The sequence below is a fragment of the Rhinolophus sinicus genome, chromosome 1 (genome assembly GCF_057876585.1).
Source record: "Rhinolophus sinicus isolate RSI-liver-muscle chromosome 1, RSI-T2T, whole genome shotgun sequence".
In the NCBI taxonomy this organism is placed as follows: Eukaryota; Metazoa; Chordata; class Mammalia; order Chiroptera; family Rhinolophidae; genus Rhinolophus; species Rhinolophus sinicus.
The window spans coordinates 49,960,806-49,980,095 of record NC_142501.1 but is presented as its reverse complement, the minus strand read 5'-3'; the positions used below and the strand labels follow the sequence as shown (position 1 = coordinate 49,980,095).

General features: G+C 38.2%; 1 protein-coding gene across 1 annotated transcript in view; it reads right to left on the bottom strand.

Annotated features, from left to right (window-relative positions):
• The window catches only part of ARID2 (AT-rich interaction domain 2), a 149,467-nt gene extending 133,343 nt beyond the window's left edge, over window positions 1–16,124 (bottom strand). The window contains exons 1-3 of the mRNA XM_074325806.2: window positions 15,702–16,124; window positions 15,493–15,586; window positions 14,334–14,431 (exon numbers count right to left, since the gene is read on the bottom strand). Coding sequence (XP_074181907.1) covers window positions 14,334–14,431; window positions 15,493–15,586; window positions 15,702–15,793 — 284 coding nt within the window. The 5' untranslated portion in view covers window positions 15,794–16,124. The remainder of the gene's footprint in view (window positions 1–14,333; window positions 14,432–15,492; window positions 15,587–15,701) is intronic.
• Window positions 16,125–19,290: the final 3,166 nt, after the last annotated feature.

The following is a 19,290-nucleotide window of genomic DNA, read 5'->3' as shown; positions in this document are numbered from 1 at the left end:
AATAGAATCCATCTATTGCTTCATACTTCCAGTAGAGGTCTCCATCTAAAACATAATGTACTAGACTGAAAACCTTAAATTAGCATTCCTGGTTATTAAAACACACACACACAAATACACACACATTAGTGGTCAGCTTTACCAATTATGCAAGTTTAAGTTTTTCCTAGCAAAGTATTTAAAATAAGTAATATCTGAAGTAAAAAGAGATTTTTTCCCACTAATTATTATGCTTTGCTACAGGCTCTCAAGTAATACTCACCTGTCTTAGAAACACAATCCTTTGGACAGAAAGGGGAAAACAGTAAGACTGTCAGATACGAAGGATAAATCAAAGACATTTATCACCTCTACTGGCCAACAATTTAATACCTGTTCCTCACAGATGGTATACTAGGTGTGATAAAAAAATACAGTGAATGATTAAATTTTAAAAATTTATTACAGTGAAAGACACATTGCCATTAAGCCTCCTCAAAATACTCCCCCTGGCTTCCAACACACTTATCCCATCGTTCTTGCCACTTTCTGAAGCAGTTCTGGAAGTCCTCTTTCGTGAGTGTCTTTAGTTACACTGTTGTGGCTGCCTAGATGTCCTGAATCATTTTGACTTTGGGGAAGAGCCAGGAGTCACAGGGTGCCAGATCTGGTGAATAAGGTGGATGACAAAACACTGTAGTGTTTTTACTTGACAGAAATTGCCGTACCAGAAGCAATTTATGACATGGGACTTTTCCATTGTGATCACAAAATATGGTGAATGCTGCTGCCGAGTGCCATCCAACGTAAAGGCAGGGATCTTCAATAGGGGAAGCAGCGCGTGGAAGCTTAGTAACAGTGTGTGACACGTTTCAACTTGTTCGGTGCAGTCAGTTGGGTGTGAGTTATGGTTGAGAGAAGGTGTGTTTTAAAGTGTGCTATAAATCATCCTATCATGACAATGCTCCATGTCACACATTGCTCTGGTATACGGCAATTTCTGTCAAATAAAAACATGACGATGGGTCCTCATCCACTTTACTCTCCTGATCTGGCACCATGCAACTTCTGGCTCTTCCCCAGAGTCAAAATGATTCAGGACATCGAGACAGCCACAACAGCACAACTTACGGTACTCATGAAAGAGGACTTGCAGAACTGCTTCAGAAAGTGGCAAGAACGATGGGATAAGTGTGTTCAAAACGAGGGAGAGTATTTTGAGGAGGATTAATGGCAATGTGTTTTTTACTATAATAAATTTTTAAAAATTTTGACATTCACCATATTGTTTGATCACACCTTATATGTCAGTAGAATCGTCTTAACGTAAAAGCAAAGGTCATGTTTTATAGTAGCAAAGAAATCTGACAATCTTCTACATTTATCCTTTTAAAATCAGAATAGAGAGGCTAGAGTAATAAAGGCAGCCCTGAATTGGCTTCTACTTTCCCCTCCCATCATTCAGTAATCGTGACCTAGGGCAAGTCAATTATCCTTATGCAGGCCTACCAGAAAAAATATCCCTATTTTGTAGCCTACCAGAAAGCATGAGGCTCTATAGACCACCTTCTTAAAATCCCTTCTAGTTCTAAGAATGGTGATGCTATGAGTTGATAGATTCCGTAGCCATATCCAATTCTTATGAACTACATACTTCTTGCTCCTATCTTAGTAATCTAAGTTTTAGGTTCAGTAAGCTCTACTACTAGGCCTCTATAAAACATTACATTTGCATATAATACTAATGTCTACCTCAATTTAGCCCTTTAAATGTGTTAAGATAAGATTTGGTATGCCCAGGAACTGACCAAGAAATTACCAAGCAATCTGTTTAAAGCTAATGGTGCTGTATGCACGTATACATGCGTGTGCATGTGCGCACACACACACTTAAGCTAACCACCACAGTTTATAAAGTTTATAAATACAGAGATAATAAAGGGCAGATATTCTAAGCAACTCTTAAAACTAGCAAGACTTCAATATCCAAATTAAATCTAATTCTGAAGATCAAATATACAATGTAAAAACACATTTAATTTGGTGGTAAGGGATTTGAATGCATTCACCCAAACAACCATGTAAGATTTCTGATTGTAACTAAAGTATAAATTTGCTTTTCATTTTCACAAGGTGGACAACCTATAAAGACTTTTAAATTAAAACAATTACTATTCATCTTAAGAATATAAAAATCAATTATCAAACCACAGTTTATACAAGTCTTAATATAAAAATCAAGCAAAAAACTAAATTATTGCCTTGTTTTTGTATAACAAGTGATGCAATGGCCAGCAAAAAATGAAATAGTAAAGACTGCTTAATGGATATATTGAACAGGAAAGACAATTTTCCTCCAAAGTTATCATTTAGCATTTTAGCTGGTTTTTATTTATATGTTAAAAATCCTGGAATGTGAGAAATATTCACATTCAAATATAAGCCACAAAATGGGATTTTAAAATTTAATATTCAGTATTAGCTCCCTTCTTGAATACAGATAAAGAAATAAAGATTTTAAAAATTAAAACCAAACGCTAGTAGATAAAACATGAAAAATATCACTAAATCTGATTTCTAAGACCAACAGTATTATTCATTCAATAAATAGATATAGAAATACTATATTAATGTAATATATAGAATTAAGACTGTATCAAGAACACATAGCAGGCAGTATCTCATTCAATGGAAAGGAAATGCTAGAAACATCAAAGTAAGTTCAGCATCAAGGCAAGGTAATGATGCCCTCATCTTCCCAACTATTAAACAGTGGCCAATACAATTAGACAAAAGAAAATAATTAAAGGCACAAAATTTAGAAAAGAAATAAAATTATCCTTATTTGCAGATGACATGCTAGTACGTCTAAAGTTTTTTTAAATCTATAATAAAACTAATACAAACAGTAAAACAATTAGTAAGGCAGATTACAATATATAAAATCAATCTTTCATACAAACAAATGATAACCAACTGGAAGATATAATGAAAGAGAAAACCACAGTTACAATCTCAACAAAAATGATAATATACTTAAGAATAAAGAAGAAATGTTCAAAATCTGTAAAAGTAAAATTTTAGATTAGAATGACACAAAAAGATTTAAATAAAAAAAAAAGATTTAAATAGAAAGACTTTCATTGTTCTTGGATAGGTCAACTCAGTATCATAATGATGTCAATTCTCCTAAGGTAATTTATAAATTTAGTGTGATACCCATAAGAAAAAACACCCCACAAAATTTCTTCTGGAACTAGAACAAACTGACATTAAAGTAATATAGAAAAACAAACATTAAAAAATACCTAAGAAAACTTCATAAAAAAAGAACTATGAGATGATGGGAGTAGCACGACCCAATATTAAAACAAGTATTGATATATATAAAGGCACAAAATATAGTGATATACCATTTCTTAACCCTCAAGATTGGTAAAATTTAAAAAGCTTGACAACATACGACAAAGCTGTGGGAAACAGGCACTTTCATATTCTGCTTGTGGGAACAGAAAATAGTTTTCTCCTACAAAGGGAATTTCACAATATTTAATAAAACTATTCTTTGATTACTGCATCAATCCCTTACTCTGATGATACATTTCCAAAATCTGAAAATAGGTTTGCATGAGGTTACTAGATTTCCAAAAGATTACTCATATGGCATTATTTGCTATTAGAATATTGGAGAACACACACACACACACACACACTCACACACGAAAAAACAAGAAACAGAATTAAAAAAAAAAAGAATACTGGCAACAACCTAAATGCCATCATACAGGGTAGCGGTTGAATAAACTAGGATAGATCCACACAACGGAATACTATGCAGCTGTAAAAAAAAAAAAAAAGAATGGGACTTTATGGATTTATTTAAAGTAATATTCAAGTGAAAAGGAAAAATACAAAAAAAAAAGTAGTGTTCTTAAGAAGGGAAGAATACATATATGTATTTCCTTATTTTTGCAAAAAGAAACACAGGAACGATAACCAAAAACTAATGATATTGGTTAGCAACAGAGCATGGAGGGGAATGGTGTAGGAGAGACAGGAAAGGGAAGAGGGTAACCTCCCAAGTATATCGTCACTTAAATTTTAATTTTAGAAACATGTTAAATGTTTTACATATTCACAAATAAAATTAAAGGAATAGAATGGGGAGAAAACACAAAATTGAATACAGATGGAAAAAATATGAATTTGACTATATTTTACATAAATAACAATAGCCAGAAAAAAAAGGAATCCAATCACTGTGAATTTTTTAACACAGTACTTTACTGATGTTATAGCTTCAGTATGAACACAAAAAGAACTGCAAACAAATCTTTAACTCTACTTGGCAGGTTTGTTGTTTGTAGTACCGTGTTTCCCTGAAAATAAGACCTAGCCGGACAATCAGCTCTAATGTGTCTTTCAGAGCAAAAATTAATATAAGACCTGGTCTTATTTTACTATAATATAAGACCGGGTATAATATAATATAATAAATATAAATACCGGGTATTATATTAATTTTTGCTCCAAAAGACGCATTAGAGCTGACTGTCCAGCTAGGTATCATTTTCGGGGAAACACAGTCGTATGGGGGTAAAATTCTGCAAGTATTCTCCATGTGTTACAGAACTGACAAGATGAGTTAATATACTGATGCTGGGAACTAGGATTCTCAATGCAGATGAAGAGAGATACATGGAATGGAAGAAGGCAATAAGAAACTTGTGTGGACTAATAATTAGGGCTATCAGTACAGCCTTATGATTTTCAAAGTATGTTTATTTATATTTAAAAGAAACTTCCTAGCTCTGTCCTCTGAAAGGGTCTGAAAGAAAAGATAACCCAATAACAATGAGGACACCCACCACTCAGATCTTGGTTCCTATATACCATTCTACACTAAAAGGAATTAGGACTTCTTGGAGAAACAGATGAGGCTAGAGCTGGATAAGCAAAACACAGGTTGACCCTGTAAGATCTTAATCTTGATTGTCTGAAAAAGCAAGGGAAGAACTCAAAAATAATGGGATCATGTTAAAAAGACACAGGAGCCAGTCTGAAAGGGCTTCTACTGGCCAAATTTAAGCAGCAAAATGTATAGCATAATAGATTTTAACCCATTGTACAAAATAAAAATCTAATAAATAAATAAGAATGAAAATATTTTTCTTATCAGATTGTCAATAAATATATATTGTGTATAAAGAATAGTAGAAAATAAACATCATATATCCTCCAAAATAACTGATTTAGGCAAGAATCATCAATGGATGTTAAAACTATTGGGTAAATGATGATAAGCAAGATATTTACAAGGTCTCAAAGTATGTCCTCACAGGTTACTTATTAATTACAAGAAAAAAATGGAACTTCACAGTGAAGAAACCAGGAGGACGCCACCTTAACCAAAGATAACATGAACAGTAATGGAACAAAGAAAGTGACATCACACACCTCCTGCCAAAAATACTGAACTTAAACTTAATCCTGAGAAAACTTCAGACAAATCCAAATTTTATATCACAGTTGGCCTGTACTGTTCAAAAATGGTAGTATCATGAAAGTCTGAAGAACTATAGATACGTAATACAAGATAGATCATGGATTGGGGAGGTGGGTATGACTCCTACAAAAGACCTCTTTAGGATGATTGGTAGTATTCAAATAAGGTCTGATATTAGACAATACAATTATATCCATGATAAGCTTTCTGAATTTGATAACTGTACTATTGTCACATAAGAGAATGATTTTACTCTTAGGTAATATACACTTATATTTTGGAGTAAAGGGCATTAATCTGCAATGATATCAAAGGATTAAAGAGTACTGATAATAATAATGTGTGTGTATATATACAAACCATCACATAAAAATAAAAATATAAAGCAAATGTGGCAAAATTATAATAATTAGTTTATATCAATTAAGTGTAAATGAGTTCACATATACATAGCAAAAATAATTTAATTAAAAAAATATGGCAAGGGAAAAAGTTTCACCATTTCTCTCAAACAGATTTTTTACTATTAGATTGAATTAATACATTGCACATGAGCCTCCCAGGAAAAACTAGATATTCACAAGTATGACTTCTTAATGGTGTAAACTAAAAAGATACCAAACCACTTAAGCATTCTTGACCTATTACTTGTGAGTGCACTTGGAGGTACAGCCTGCTAGGGTACTAACTACTGTTTATGAAGTACTAAGTGGTCTGATCTAAGCTCAAGTACACTGAAAATTCATTTAATCTATAAGCCATTATGGAAAGTGTGATCAACCTGGGCATTATTACTGACAAATTTAAATTCAGCCTCATCTCTAAAGTACCACAAGTTAGGTCTTTTCTGCATAAAGCCCTAACTTAGTCTTTTCCTTGTTCTGTTTTAAAATAATATTCCCACTGACCTCACGTATGTTTAACATTTTACTTATTTAAAATTAACCAATGGGCTAGGAGAGGGACAAAATAAAATTTCATCCAAAAACATGAAAAATGTGCATGTTATAATCATAAAACAAACATCATCTTTGTGCACAAAGCAACTGACGACTAACACTATAAGAATTTACCAAGTATAACATTAAGAACTCAGAAAGATAAGAATTACAGATACTTTCCATATTTCACAATAAGATGTATATTCAAACAATAGATTCTTATACAACTTTAACTGAATAATGCTTCCTAAAAAGCAACATTTCTTTTGGTCCCATTATGTAGTAAAATCATTTACTGACAAAAACAAAAGGTAAACATACCTAGAACATGGACTAATACCTGAAGATATTTAACAACTGTGGATAACGGACGGTTATGTGTAAGACAATGCTTTGCAAAATGTAAAGCAGATTTATCACCAGGGAAGGGATAGGAAAGATGAAGTGTGGCCTGAAAAGTTGTAAAATATACTTTCCTAATTGGCAATTATGGCTGACACTTAAGACTGAGAATTGGATATAACCTACAACCTTTTTTTTTTTTTCAAAGAAGTTATCCCATATGCTCCAGAAGAAAAGTTTGAGTAGTATAAAGAATTTTTTTCTAAGTGTTATTTTTCTAAGATTAAATAATAACAATTACTTCTGAAATTTGAAATGATAAAAATAAAATCTCATATATGAAAATGGTTTAAAAATGAAGACAAAGTGCAATAAACAAAACAGGCTATTGTTAGTCTTGTTATTTTTATAGGTACTTTTACAATATAAGTTAACTCTCCTAAGCAGTACTAGGACAGACCAACAAAATCCTCACAAAGAGAAAAAATAAACATTCAATAAATTCAATAAAACAAGTGGTATCCCAGTTGGGAAGAATATTAGAACTATATAGAAAAAAAAACACCCTACATATTAAGGAAAACTTATTTTTAAATAAGTTTTTAAAATCCAACTAATACAAATACAGTTAGGATAAGTTCGAATTAGTAGTTACATTTAACCTTTTTTGCCTTGACTGAAATGGAGCCCTTGTAGTCTCTAGGGCTCTGAGACAAGTGTATAGGGTGTGTCTCGGCTCTGCTTGGAGATGACAGGTGCAGCTTGAGCAGGTGCCTTAGACCAGATGTCACCTAGAGGTTTTGTTCTAGATGTAGCACTGGCCAACATGTTGATGCCAAGTTAAACCAGTTATCTCAGCAACTAAATTGGTTTCATTACAATACATAGATCAGCTGTTCTCAAACTTCAGCGTACTTAAGAATTACCTGGGGCACACTCTAAAAATATAGTTTCAGACTATTAATTCCTAAAACCATTGATCAATCTTTGCACCGCTAAGACAACTAAACATTATATACCTCATGATCTGATGAAGAGCACAGCACTACCTATTAAGTATGCCTAAAATAACAAACTTGAATGTTTATCAACCTTTAGATCTAACTATCAGTTTTCAGGAAATAAATACAGGGGATAGAGGAACAGGTTAATGACACTGGAGGAAGGGATCAACCAAATCCAGAATTTGGGACATTCTAAAGGACAAATGACCCTAATACTTCAATAAATCAATGGCATGATGGGAAAAGGAAAAAAGAACTGTTAAGACACTAATGAGATAAAACAGCCAGAACACCAGAGTCAGCCCCAACAAAAATTCTCTTGCATAAGATGGGACAGACCCTGCAAACACTGACTTAGAAATATTAATAGAATTATAGATCTATCATTTTTTACCAAGAACTCAGAATGTGGAGGCTATTCCTAGATATCACCAAGAGATTTCAGTTCCAGCAATAGGCTATTGCAATGTACTTCCGCAACAGGGTATGTATCTTGCAGAAAGGAATTAACTTCAATTTACAACATAATGAATATGTAAAAAGTATCCAAGCACAAGTGAAATTTCTTTGTTTTGAAACAGAAAAATATGTTAGATTCTATTTTAATGACAAAATTCTTGGAAAGCTTAATGAAATTCATAGATAATCTAAATGATACTGAGAGTGACAACTTGCTCTAAACCATCTATTCTAGGTCCCCTCCAAATTTTATTTACTAAGTGGATGCATTAATAAATTTTATGATAGGTAACCAATACTACTATCAATCAGCACATATGTATCTTTGTGTACTTCTGAATAAAGAGAAACAACCTGCTTATTTCCTTGGCTCTACTATGATAACTGAGCTAACCATATCATTTACATTTGTTTTAAATTCAAAAGCCAATACTTTCACTTTTCATAAAAATTATACTTACAATTTCAAGACATAAACTATTTGAAGATAATCTTTAACCATAATATCTCTATTTTTAACTATAGTAAGTTTGGTCCTTAAACCAATATCTACTTCTAAACAGCTTTCTCTAACATGAAAATTCATGACATGACTTCTCAGTTTTTCAAGTTGGAGAACTGAAGTAAATTTTTAGCAGGACTATCATCATATTTCAACAAAATAATTACTATTCCAAAATACAATGTTCTAAAACAATGCGATCAATGATTCTGTACAATTTTTTAGAGAGGCTTGTTTAAACAAATTTGAAAAACAAAATCTTAAATACAAATATCCTGTTAAAAAAGAAGCCTCTAGTTAGAATGTCAAGGGATATAAACAATAGTTACTTGCCTCTTGGGGCCTGCTGGTTCAAGTAAGAATCTTAAGTTAAAGGGAGAGTAACCAATCAAATAAAATTAACTGTAGACTGTTTTGTTGTAAAGAATATCACGCTAATATATAAACCACTGCCTGAGACTTAAAAATCTTTATCATGATCATATAGGTTTTTGTCACATTATAGCCTAATCAGCAGAAAAAATACTGTTATGTATCTGCAAGGGCAGCTTTCCCCATTCCGGACCAATGAAGGCCACTGCTTATCTTATAGATTCAACTTTCTTCTTCTATTTGGACTGCAATATTTCTTTACCTTTGTTTTCCTGGCAATGAGCATAAGATAATTTTAACATCCCCCTATTCGAACAACTATTTAACAAGTATTACTAATATAAATTTGTACAGCCATTGATAAAGATATGCAAAATTACATCTCACTTCCCTCATTATTTTCCATATTAAAAAATTTTCTTCCTTAATCCTAGTATCTTCTAGCTCAGAGTTTACCAAACTGTGCTCCACAGAACTCAGTAGGTATTCCTCAAAATTCGGGTTTCACACCATACCTCTGCAATGTGTGGTGCTGTTTGGGAAATACCATTTAATATGGGTGGGAGCAGCGGGGTAATAACTAATATTTTTCTAAATTGTCTACAGATCAACAATACACATTAACAAAATAAAGTCTCTAAGAAGTACTGTAATACAGTAACAAGAGTTTAGCTATATTGCTGAAATTCATTTGGCCTTTTTTCAAGGAAACATATTGGCATTTCAGGAAAATGAGTATTTCATACAGTACAAATTGAGGGTTTCTACTTGAATTGATCCTGAATAACAAAAAGTACGGTGATGATCATGGTGGTAGATCAAAGAAGCAGAGACAGAGAGAATCCTCCCAACCCTGCCTCACATGTCTAATTCTTAATTCAGACAAACCCCATTTTTACCAGTAAACTTTAGTAAGATCTTGGATCTACATACACCACTCTGGAAAACGCCCAATAAGCAGCCTTCAACAAACAGTAATACAAATTCTAAATACCTAAAAATATGTATTGAGTACATGTTCACTGATGAATGTACCTATATTCCAATGAATTAAAATTTCCTTCCTTTCCAACTTTCAGTATCATTCAGTTTGGGAATAAAAAAGATTCACAGAAGAGATACACTTTTTCTATCAAGTTATTGATTTCACATATGTCCAACTATGAAAAGACTGAATTACAAGAGAGTAGAGGTAGGATTATAAAAGACTATTTAGAAAGGTAAGTGCAAAAAAAGCACATGAACATTTTGGGGCAATAGAGTTCTGAGTCTGAATCCTCAGTGAAATTTGTATATTCAGTTAACTATCTTTGGAGCAAATTTAAACTGCTTAAAATATGGTTTTTAAGACACACCACTAACCAAAGTAAGCTCTGATTAGTCTTTCAACTTTCTCCACTTTTCACTCCTTTTAAGAAATCTGCATGCCCTTTAAAATGTAACAGAATACCAGAAGATATCAAAATCAGGATTGTTCCAAAATGAAAGGATACAGTTCATAAAATTAAATTTAAAATGCATATTTGAATAATTTATTTAGATACAGTTGTTCTTCCAGTCTCCATATTATTATTTTCCTTCCTTGAATGTTTATTGTTTATCAATTCACAAAAATGTACTATTTTATTTACGTATTTATTAGTTTTAGCATTTTAGCATTCTTTCACTTAACCTGAAGTGATTCATAAAAGGCTTTCTCTTAAAAGAAGTGATATAAAAAAAAAAAAAAAAAAAAGTGATCTACATAGTGGGCACTAACCACAGAACACAGGAGTATATCCATTCTATTTAACTGATAAATGTAAACTCTATTGGTACATAATTTATGGGAGGGCTTTATCTACCAAGGAAAATAGAGTAAATTCACAATACAATTGAAAATTCACTATGGTGGGTGGAACTCTACAATTAAGTACGTACGTGTAAAAAAATCATTTATATTATAAGAAAACCAGTAATATAATTTTTTACAATAAATTTTTTTGAGATATTTCACCTCCTTTCCAAAAATTCAAGTTTTCTAATGGAAACATCGAGTTAACCTTGCCAATAGTTGTAGTACTGTAATCAGTAAGATAAAACAAAATTCTTCAAGTATTCGGAATATTTACATATTCATACCAAGACTTCAAATTCTCAACAGAAATAAGAGTAGCAACTTGTCCCCCAATCTTAGCACCAAATAGAACAACAAAAAAATGCAGAGTAAATCAGGTACACACTGGGTATAGATACAGTAGGGCATAAATTTAACCACATGTAATTTCCAATTATATTTTAATTTCTTAAAATCATTTGTGACTAACAAACTGAATTCATAACAGACTGATTAAACATTACTAAACATGTCAGGAATACAACTTTTTTGTTCAATTAATGAATGCCCCTAAAGTCATTTAGATTTTAATTTCTCCATTAACAAAATGTGGGAAACTATACCTTTTATACTTTAAGAATAATCTAATAATAAGCATTTATGGAATATATTGAGATGTACATGACAAGAAAGGAACTAAGTGGAAACAAAATATATAGACATCAATAAATGATTAACATCCAGTTTTTAAATAGAGTACTTTTACACATCATCAGTAAGCACTTACATTTAAAAAAATTAAATGCCAACATTGAAACAAATAATCTACTGCACTTTCAATTTTAGATTTTGAGAAATCTATTGTGGACACTCTACAACTGAATAAAGGTATGCCTGATGCAAGCAAGCTAACTTTTGGCAAACCACTAAACTCAAGTCCCTGTATTTAATCACTGTTTATATTTATATCAAAACAAACATAAAAATGTTAAAATATATACATGGCCAGAGTACTAGTTTGCTCTTCTTTATTTAAATGTCTGTAGTATCATGAAGATGTATCATAAAATAGTAGGCTAACGGCCATCCATCCAATTAATAACAAAATTACAGAGAAATGTCAGTAAATATTAAACTTGTAGAGCAAATGAGAACACATGTAATGACAGTCTTACAATAGGTGAACTGAAAGAGCAGTTCATATTAAAAAATTATTCCAACTATGATTTATAAAACACATTATCTGCTCATCAGAAACCATGGTATTCAATTTGATACATGAAACAGGGAACTTACAAAGTCACTTGACTTCTTACTATGAAGAGGTACTCTTATGGTTAAGTAAAAGGATTACTGTGAAAGCTTTGCATCCTATCAGCTAGTTAAGATTTTTCAGAGAAAGGTGTAAAACCCAGCATAATACATGTCCTCTAACTGTGCAATATTACACCACTATGGAAAAAAAATCTTTCAAGGTTGGTAGTACCCAATTTTTGACCAGCATATTTCTTTTGTATTTCTTTAGAGGCCATGCAAATCTTCACATGGCTTTATTTTCCAAAACAAATGCTTCAACTTTTTTCCTAGTAGCCTAGCTACAACTCGACAAAAACAAACCTAGAGAGCGACATATGGAGGAAAAACAAGTTTAGCTAAAGACAGTTCAAAAAGCAGCTTCTAATAAGAGTATAAATCTCAAATTGATCTGAGAACAACGTAAAAAGTTGCAAACAATCTTGAAACTATATGGTTAGAAATAGCACCTATAAGTATAATTAGTGGATGGTATGATCCCAGGACAGAGATCACAACTGGATAAACAAGATTTATGTAACCTGTAAAAAATTGGAAGTCCAATCATTTAACTCATTATGCTAAAATGCTGTTAGGATAAATGTAAATTCTTCAGAAAAACACACATCTCATGAATCATATATATCATTTAGTACCTTATGGATATTAAATTTCAATCAATCAATCAATCAATCCATTAAGTATCAGACATAACTTTAAATGTGCATTGTAAACAGTCTAAAATCTAAATTGTTCAAATTGATTGCCAGAAAACCAGGACACATATTAACAGTATTCCTCTCAATATTATAATGAACAAGTGAATATCACCATAAATATAAAATTTTCTACTTCTCATCACATTACTAAGTCAACAATTTTGGAGGTTAATTTTGTTTTACTTTGCTTCTTGTTTTAGTTCTTTATTTAAAAATGTACACTAATACACATCCCATCATACACACAATAGATAACATAGACTTCTAGATTTCTGTGTAACTCAGTAACTACCACAAAGTTCTGTGAACTCTTTAGCTTCAAGCCTGAAGTCAGTGTAAGATAGCCAATAGAAAGTACACCTGTGCAATGACTACATTTCCTATTTCAGAATGCTAGACATAACATAGAATATCTACTTTGATATTGCATTTGGAGCAATAAATGCCAAACTCAAATGATGCAGAAGCCACGTTATCTAAAAACGGCCATCCTATAATATCATTATTAAAAAATAATAAATATGAAGAGCATTATTTTAGTTTTAAATAACAACCACCAACTAAGGACCCTTTATGGGTAAGTAAACATTAAAAATAAAAGATGACCTAATAAATTACAGTATAAAAATAACCCTGGGAGAAAAAAATAAAGCTAAATCACAAAATATATCATCTAAATTGTATCACATACCAACTGAATAAGAAACTTACTTGGTTTAAAAAAAGTAAAAACAAAAAGGGGTGGGGGGTAGGGAGAATGAAAGAAAATCCAAAACATAGTATTTCCTTTTATAGTATCCCTAATTTTCCTAAATATATAATAATCATTTTGAGCATTTTTTACTAATTCAAAAAAAATTATTCTAAAAACAATCCTGGTCATTAAGGCACCAACATGTTATGTTATGCTATATAGAAATACTCTACTGAAAAACTACTCAGTGACACGGTTCCACACAAAAGGTTTCATTTTTTTAAAATCTTAAAGTCAGAATTTAAAAAGGCAAAGGAGTTTCCAAAACAAAGAAAAGAATTCCCAGGGGATACAAAGTTTCATTAACTATCTTAACTCTTTTACTAAGCATCATCTTTCTGCTCCTCTGCAATCAATAACAATGTCACAAAAGAATGTTTATCAAGATGGGGGGAGGGGTGTCACCTGTAATAATTCTGTATGAAAAATGTAAACAATACAAAAATAGGTGAGGAAAACTTTCACGATCCTACAACCTCACTTTATAGATATTTAATGTTTTCCAGATTGAAATGAACAAGTTCAGAAACTGGCATGCAAGGTTTGTTTTGTGTGTGTGTGTGCGCGTTTGTGTGTGTTTCCTAAAAACAAATCTCCCCATAAGTCCCTTATTTCCAAATACTGTTCAAGAGTCACTACTACTCACCGCAAGTAATACTGTTTTAAAGCAAAGGCAGCGTTAGAACAACTTCTGGGAAAGTTGAACTCTTCAACAATTTCTCCCCACTGATTCTTCTCAGAAACCTGTTAAAAACACAGCCACGCTTGTCTGAAAATGCACAATCCAAGAAAACTCTAACCTAACTATGAAATAAATACCCATTCTACAGAGATCTGTAGATACCCAGGCATCAATGGGTGTTTCGGATCGATCCGTAAGAGTTACTAAGCAAGAGCTGCTTAAATCACTGTGTTTTCACCCAGGAACCCTGTATTTAATAGCACTTGTTTTGTTTGGGGGGTGGGGGGGTGTCTGGTGGGTTTGTTTTGTTTTTGAAGCCCGGACAATAACCAATCGCAAGTCCCTCTGTCGCCCCCTTTTAAATCTCAACGCGGTCGGTTTACACTAAAAAAAAAAAAAAAAAGTTCAAAAGGATCAATACTGTTCCGGACAGCGACGTCCGCAGGTTCTGGGGGGGCCGGGGCCGGGGCCGATTCACATCCCTCTCCCAGATCTATCCATCTCCATAGGCCCTTCTTTGAGGCCTACAGCTTCTGCCTAGCCTTGAAGCCTAAGATGGCTATTTGGAGACAGGTCCTGGTTTCTTTTGTTAGCTGTATAAACCGAGGGCGACGGGGCCGAGGCTGTGCCCCCGGCTGCCGGGATCATTTCGCAGCCGATTATCGATGTTAAACCTGCCCGCGCTAATTTTGAGTTGCACGAAAACTGCTCTCAGAGTCTGTGTCTCCGCCTGTGCTAGAGCGGCAGCGGCGGCAGAACTGACTCGCGAGCGAGCGGGCGGGCGCGGGCACGGGGCGGACGCGGGGCTTCGGCGGGCGCCCCGCACGCCCGCACTCCCCGCCGCGGCGCTCAGACCCCGCCGGGCCGGCGGGGCAGTCGGTAGGGCGCGAGCCGGCGCCGGGCCGCCCGCCCGCCCGAGCCCCGCGCCCGCCGCGCGCACGCGAGCCACCAGGCCAAAAACAGCCCCGCCGCCGTCCGCCTCCGTGCCACCGGCTGCGAGCGAAAAGAACGCCTTTTACCCCCGCGAGCCACCCCCCTAGCCCCGAGCGCCCACTCCGGGGTCAAAGGAGACTTTTTGGAGGAGGCCAGCGAGAGGGAAATACAAATTAAAACTTCCACTCACCTTCGCGAATCCGCCTAAAGTAGTGACTCTGGTGTAGAGATCGTGAAGATCAAGCTCCTTCCCACCCACCAGAGGGATTTTTTTAAAAGGCGACCTGCGGGAAAGAGAAAGCCCCGCACTTGTCAGCCGGGACCCCACGCCCGGCCCGGACGGGAGAGCCCCGTTCGCCCCGGCTCGCCCCGGCGCTGCCCCCCCGGTTCTGCTCTCACCCTCTGCTGTGGTGGAACTGCCGCAGCTCGTCCAGGAAAGCGAGTCCCTTTCTCCGCTCGTCCGGAGGCGCCTTCCCCGTCGAGTTTGCCATTATTTTTTCAAAGGAGGTTTTAAAAAAAACCCAGATCGGTGTTTTAAAAGCGCCCCCCGCTCCCTGCGCTTCCTACCAGAGCCCGGAGCCCATTCCTCGGCCGGCGGCGGCGGGGCTCAGTCATGGGCCGGCGGTGGCGGCGGCGGCGGCGGCGGCGGCGGCGGCGGCGCAGGGAGGGAGGGAGGGAGGGGGAGGAGGAGGAGGAGGAGGGGAAGGAGGGAGCAGGAGGCCAGGGGGAGAGGAGGGAAGGAGGGAGGGGAATTTCTAAAAAAGTTTAAAGAAATCGGAGCGAAACTAGAGGGGCAGGCGACTGCCGGATCCGCGCGAAGCCGCGGGGCGAGCGCGGCCCCCACCCCTTCCTTCCCTCCCTCCCCGCGGCCCGGCTCTCGCCCGCCTCTCAGTGCCGCCGATCCTGGCGGCTCGGCCTGGGGACGCGATTCAACATGGTGCTGCTGCCGGGGGCGCGCGAGCGAGCGAGCGAGCGAGGGGAAAGGCGAGCCGACGGTGAGGGGCCGGGGCGACCGGAGGCCCTGGAGTTTCGGCGGCCGCGGCGGCAGCGGCGGCGGCGGCGGCGGGGCTGGGGCAGGCGGGGCTGGGGGTGGGGAGGGGGAGGTCTGTGTGGTGGTTTGTGGAAAGCGGGGTGACAGCGTGTATTCCGGCCGCAGCTCCGCGGGGCCCTCGCACACATTCACGCGCGGCCTCGGCCGGGGCGTCCCCGGGCAGAAGGCACCGGCGGCAGCCGAGCCGCTGCGCGCCGCCTGCCCGCTTCCCTCCCCGCCAGCCTCCCTCTCTGCTGCCGCCAGCGCCGCCGCCACGGCCGGGCTGCCAGCGCCGCGCAGCGACCCCCGAGGGCCGGCCGCGGCACTGCGCCTGGCTCCACACCGCCCCGGCAGCTCCTCGCGGGGAACAATAGACTCGGCTCCGGGTTTAGGGTTCATCTGCAATGTGCCGCACATTTCACACGCACACAAAGCCGGCGGAAAGGGGGGCGGCGCGGGGAAACGGCCACTACCGGTTGTTCCAGGGTTAGGGGTGGAGGCAATGTTCGCGTCCTTGGCCCGGCTGTTGGAAGGGCTGCCTGGGAGTCCCCCGCCCGCTCGACAGAACCGGTGTGGCGCTCGGGAGGGAAAGGAAGCTCAGAGGGGCAGCTCCTCACGATACGCAACGTTCACACATTGGAATAAAGTCAATTTGTTACCTCCTTTTTTTTTTTTAAGGTGTAAATGAATCGGCTTTTCTGAGCCTTGTACTGGTGTTTTGGGGCCTGGTTAGCACATTTTCCACGAATTATCCACAAACTAACTTTAGCAAACTATAAATTAAATACAATGTGAACTGTCCTAGTTCTGTGGAAAAAGAGTAATGCTCTTAATTCATCTTGCCTTTGGTTTTAAACTAGATTATTCTATGCTGAGTTATGCAAACTGTAATTAAACTGGTTGGGAAGCAATCTTTTGAACTTTGACAATAATAATTAACGTTTATATTGTTGTATTAAGTATCTTAAAGATAGATGGGCTTAAATATTAAATATTGAAAATGTTTTTCCTTTCTCTCAAATGTCTTCAATGTGATCCTCGTTTAGATATTTTTGGTTAAGGTTAAAAAAAAGGCTGCTTAAAAGGGGAGATTCAGCATCTCAACAAATACTACCTCCTAAGTTTGCAAGGGGTACTGGAGTCGGGCCTTTGCTACAAGTGTTAATTATGCTTCACAATATGTGAAACATTATTATTCCCATTTTGCCACCATGGGCAAAGTCACTGACTAATCCAAGGTCACAGGCTAGTAAATGTCTGGATGGGTTATTATTTCAGGTGGTGGTTCCAATGGGAACATTTATTTGGTGGTGAGAAAAATTATGTAACATAGTCCAGCCTGCTTCCGGCGCTCACTCTAGGAAACGGATTTATTTCTCAAGTAAAGTTTATCTTTTAAGTGGGGTCGGAATAAGGCTGTGGCTAGGAGGTTCCAGACACCCAAGGGCCAGTGAATGTCTCGGAAGCCTGTGAGGGGCGGAGACCCGTCCGGGGGAGTGGAGAAGCCGGGCCGGACGGAGGCGAGGGGGGCGGGGTAGGAGGGAGACCTGGTCATTTGTCCTTTCCCCAACCGGTCCTCTTAGGGGTGGTGGAGATGTGGGCCGCAGAGCTGCGTGGCCTGGGCTGTGCGGATTCCCTAAACGCCGCACTTGTGCACAGCCCCTTACGTAACTGTCAGCGCCGGGGATTCCCTAGAGGGGGTCATTCTATTCAACCATTACACACACCCCGGGCTCCTGCCGCCGCGCCGCCGCCGCCTCACAAAATGGCGGCGCCCATAGAGGAGACAGCGGCCGCCTCCTCGGCCCCATTTTGTGGGAGGCGAGAGATCTGTCAACATGGAATACCTCCGCTGAGGATGCATCCGACTTTGGAAATCCTGCTTAAGTGATGGAGCCGAGGGGATCTCCTTCGACAGAAATTGTCAGCGATTTCTAACACCTCTTTTACTTTTTAAATTTTTTTCGAAGGAAACGCCGGAAGCCTCTGGGGTAATTGTAACTAAGGAGAGAAGAGAAAGCTGCAGCTGACTTTTCCGGGGACTTGCCTCGGCGTCTTTGGTGGCTTTGGTTGCTCTTCTACGCTCTCGGGAGCTGAGTGCGATATTGCGGAGGGTCGCCTGGGCCGCCCGGCCCTCTCCGAGGGGACAGGAACCGGGCGACGCGGTACGGCAGCAAGGTTCTCTGTCGCGCCGCTTGTACAGCGAGACTTTTTTAGTAGTTTTTAAATGTCACAGTCTATGGCCCCGTCGGGAACCCTAGTCTGAGTCGTGGGCTTTGGGATCTCCGGAGGCCACTGCGCCGGGAACTCGCGGTCGGCCGGGAAATCGCGGTCGGCCGGCAGCCGGGGAGCCGTGGTGCCCGGAGCGGGCGGTACGCGCGGATTCCGGCAGTCCCGTCGCCCCGGGTGGTCGCGCGGTCGGGCCCCGGGCCCTGGATGGTGTCGATGGGGCAGGATTGGGAACGAAGGCACATGCACTGAAATTTAAGTCACACGAGTCGGGACCTAGGATTTCTATGTTAACAGTGTCTAAGGTTAGACGTTGAAACGTCCTTTCTGGTATCCCACTCTGCAGTGGGCAAATCTGGTTGTCTTATCTCTCATCCAAAGCGCAGAATGGAGGAGTGACATTTTATATTTTTGTTTTTCAAGGGGAGGTAGCCACTTTTAAGCTACTAACTGCTTCCTATTAGTGTGTTTTTGTGTATATACGCACATGTATATACAAGAGTGTGTTTTGCTTTTCAGTACAAGTGTCAAGGCTAAAGACCTGGAGTGTGATCGTAACGTTTTAATGCCTTTCTTTAAAAATTTAAAATGTAACTGGAGAATTGACTCTGAAAAAAAATTCCTTTTTTCTACAAAATGGATTCCGACAGATGTCTGATGGCTAGAATTTAAATTAATAACACTTTGAATATGCTCTAGTCAAAGAAAAAAACCTGATGTTTGTAAGAT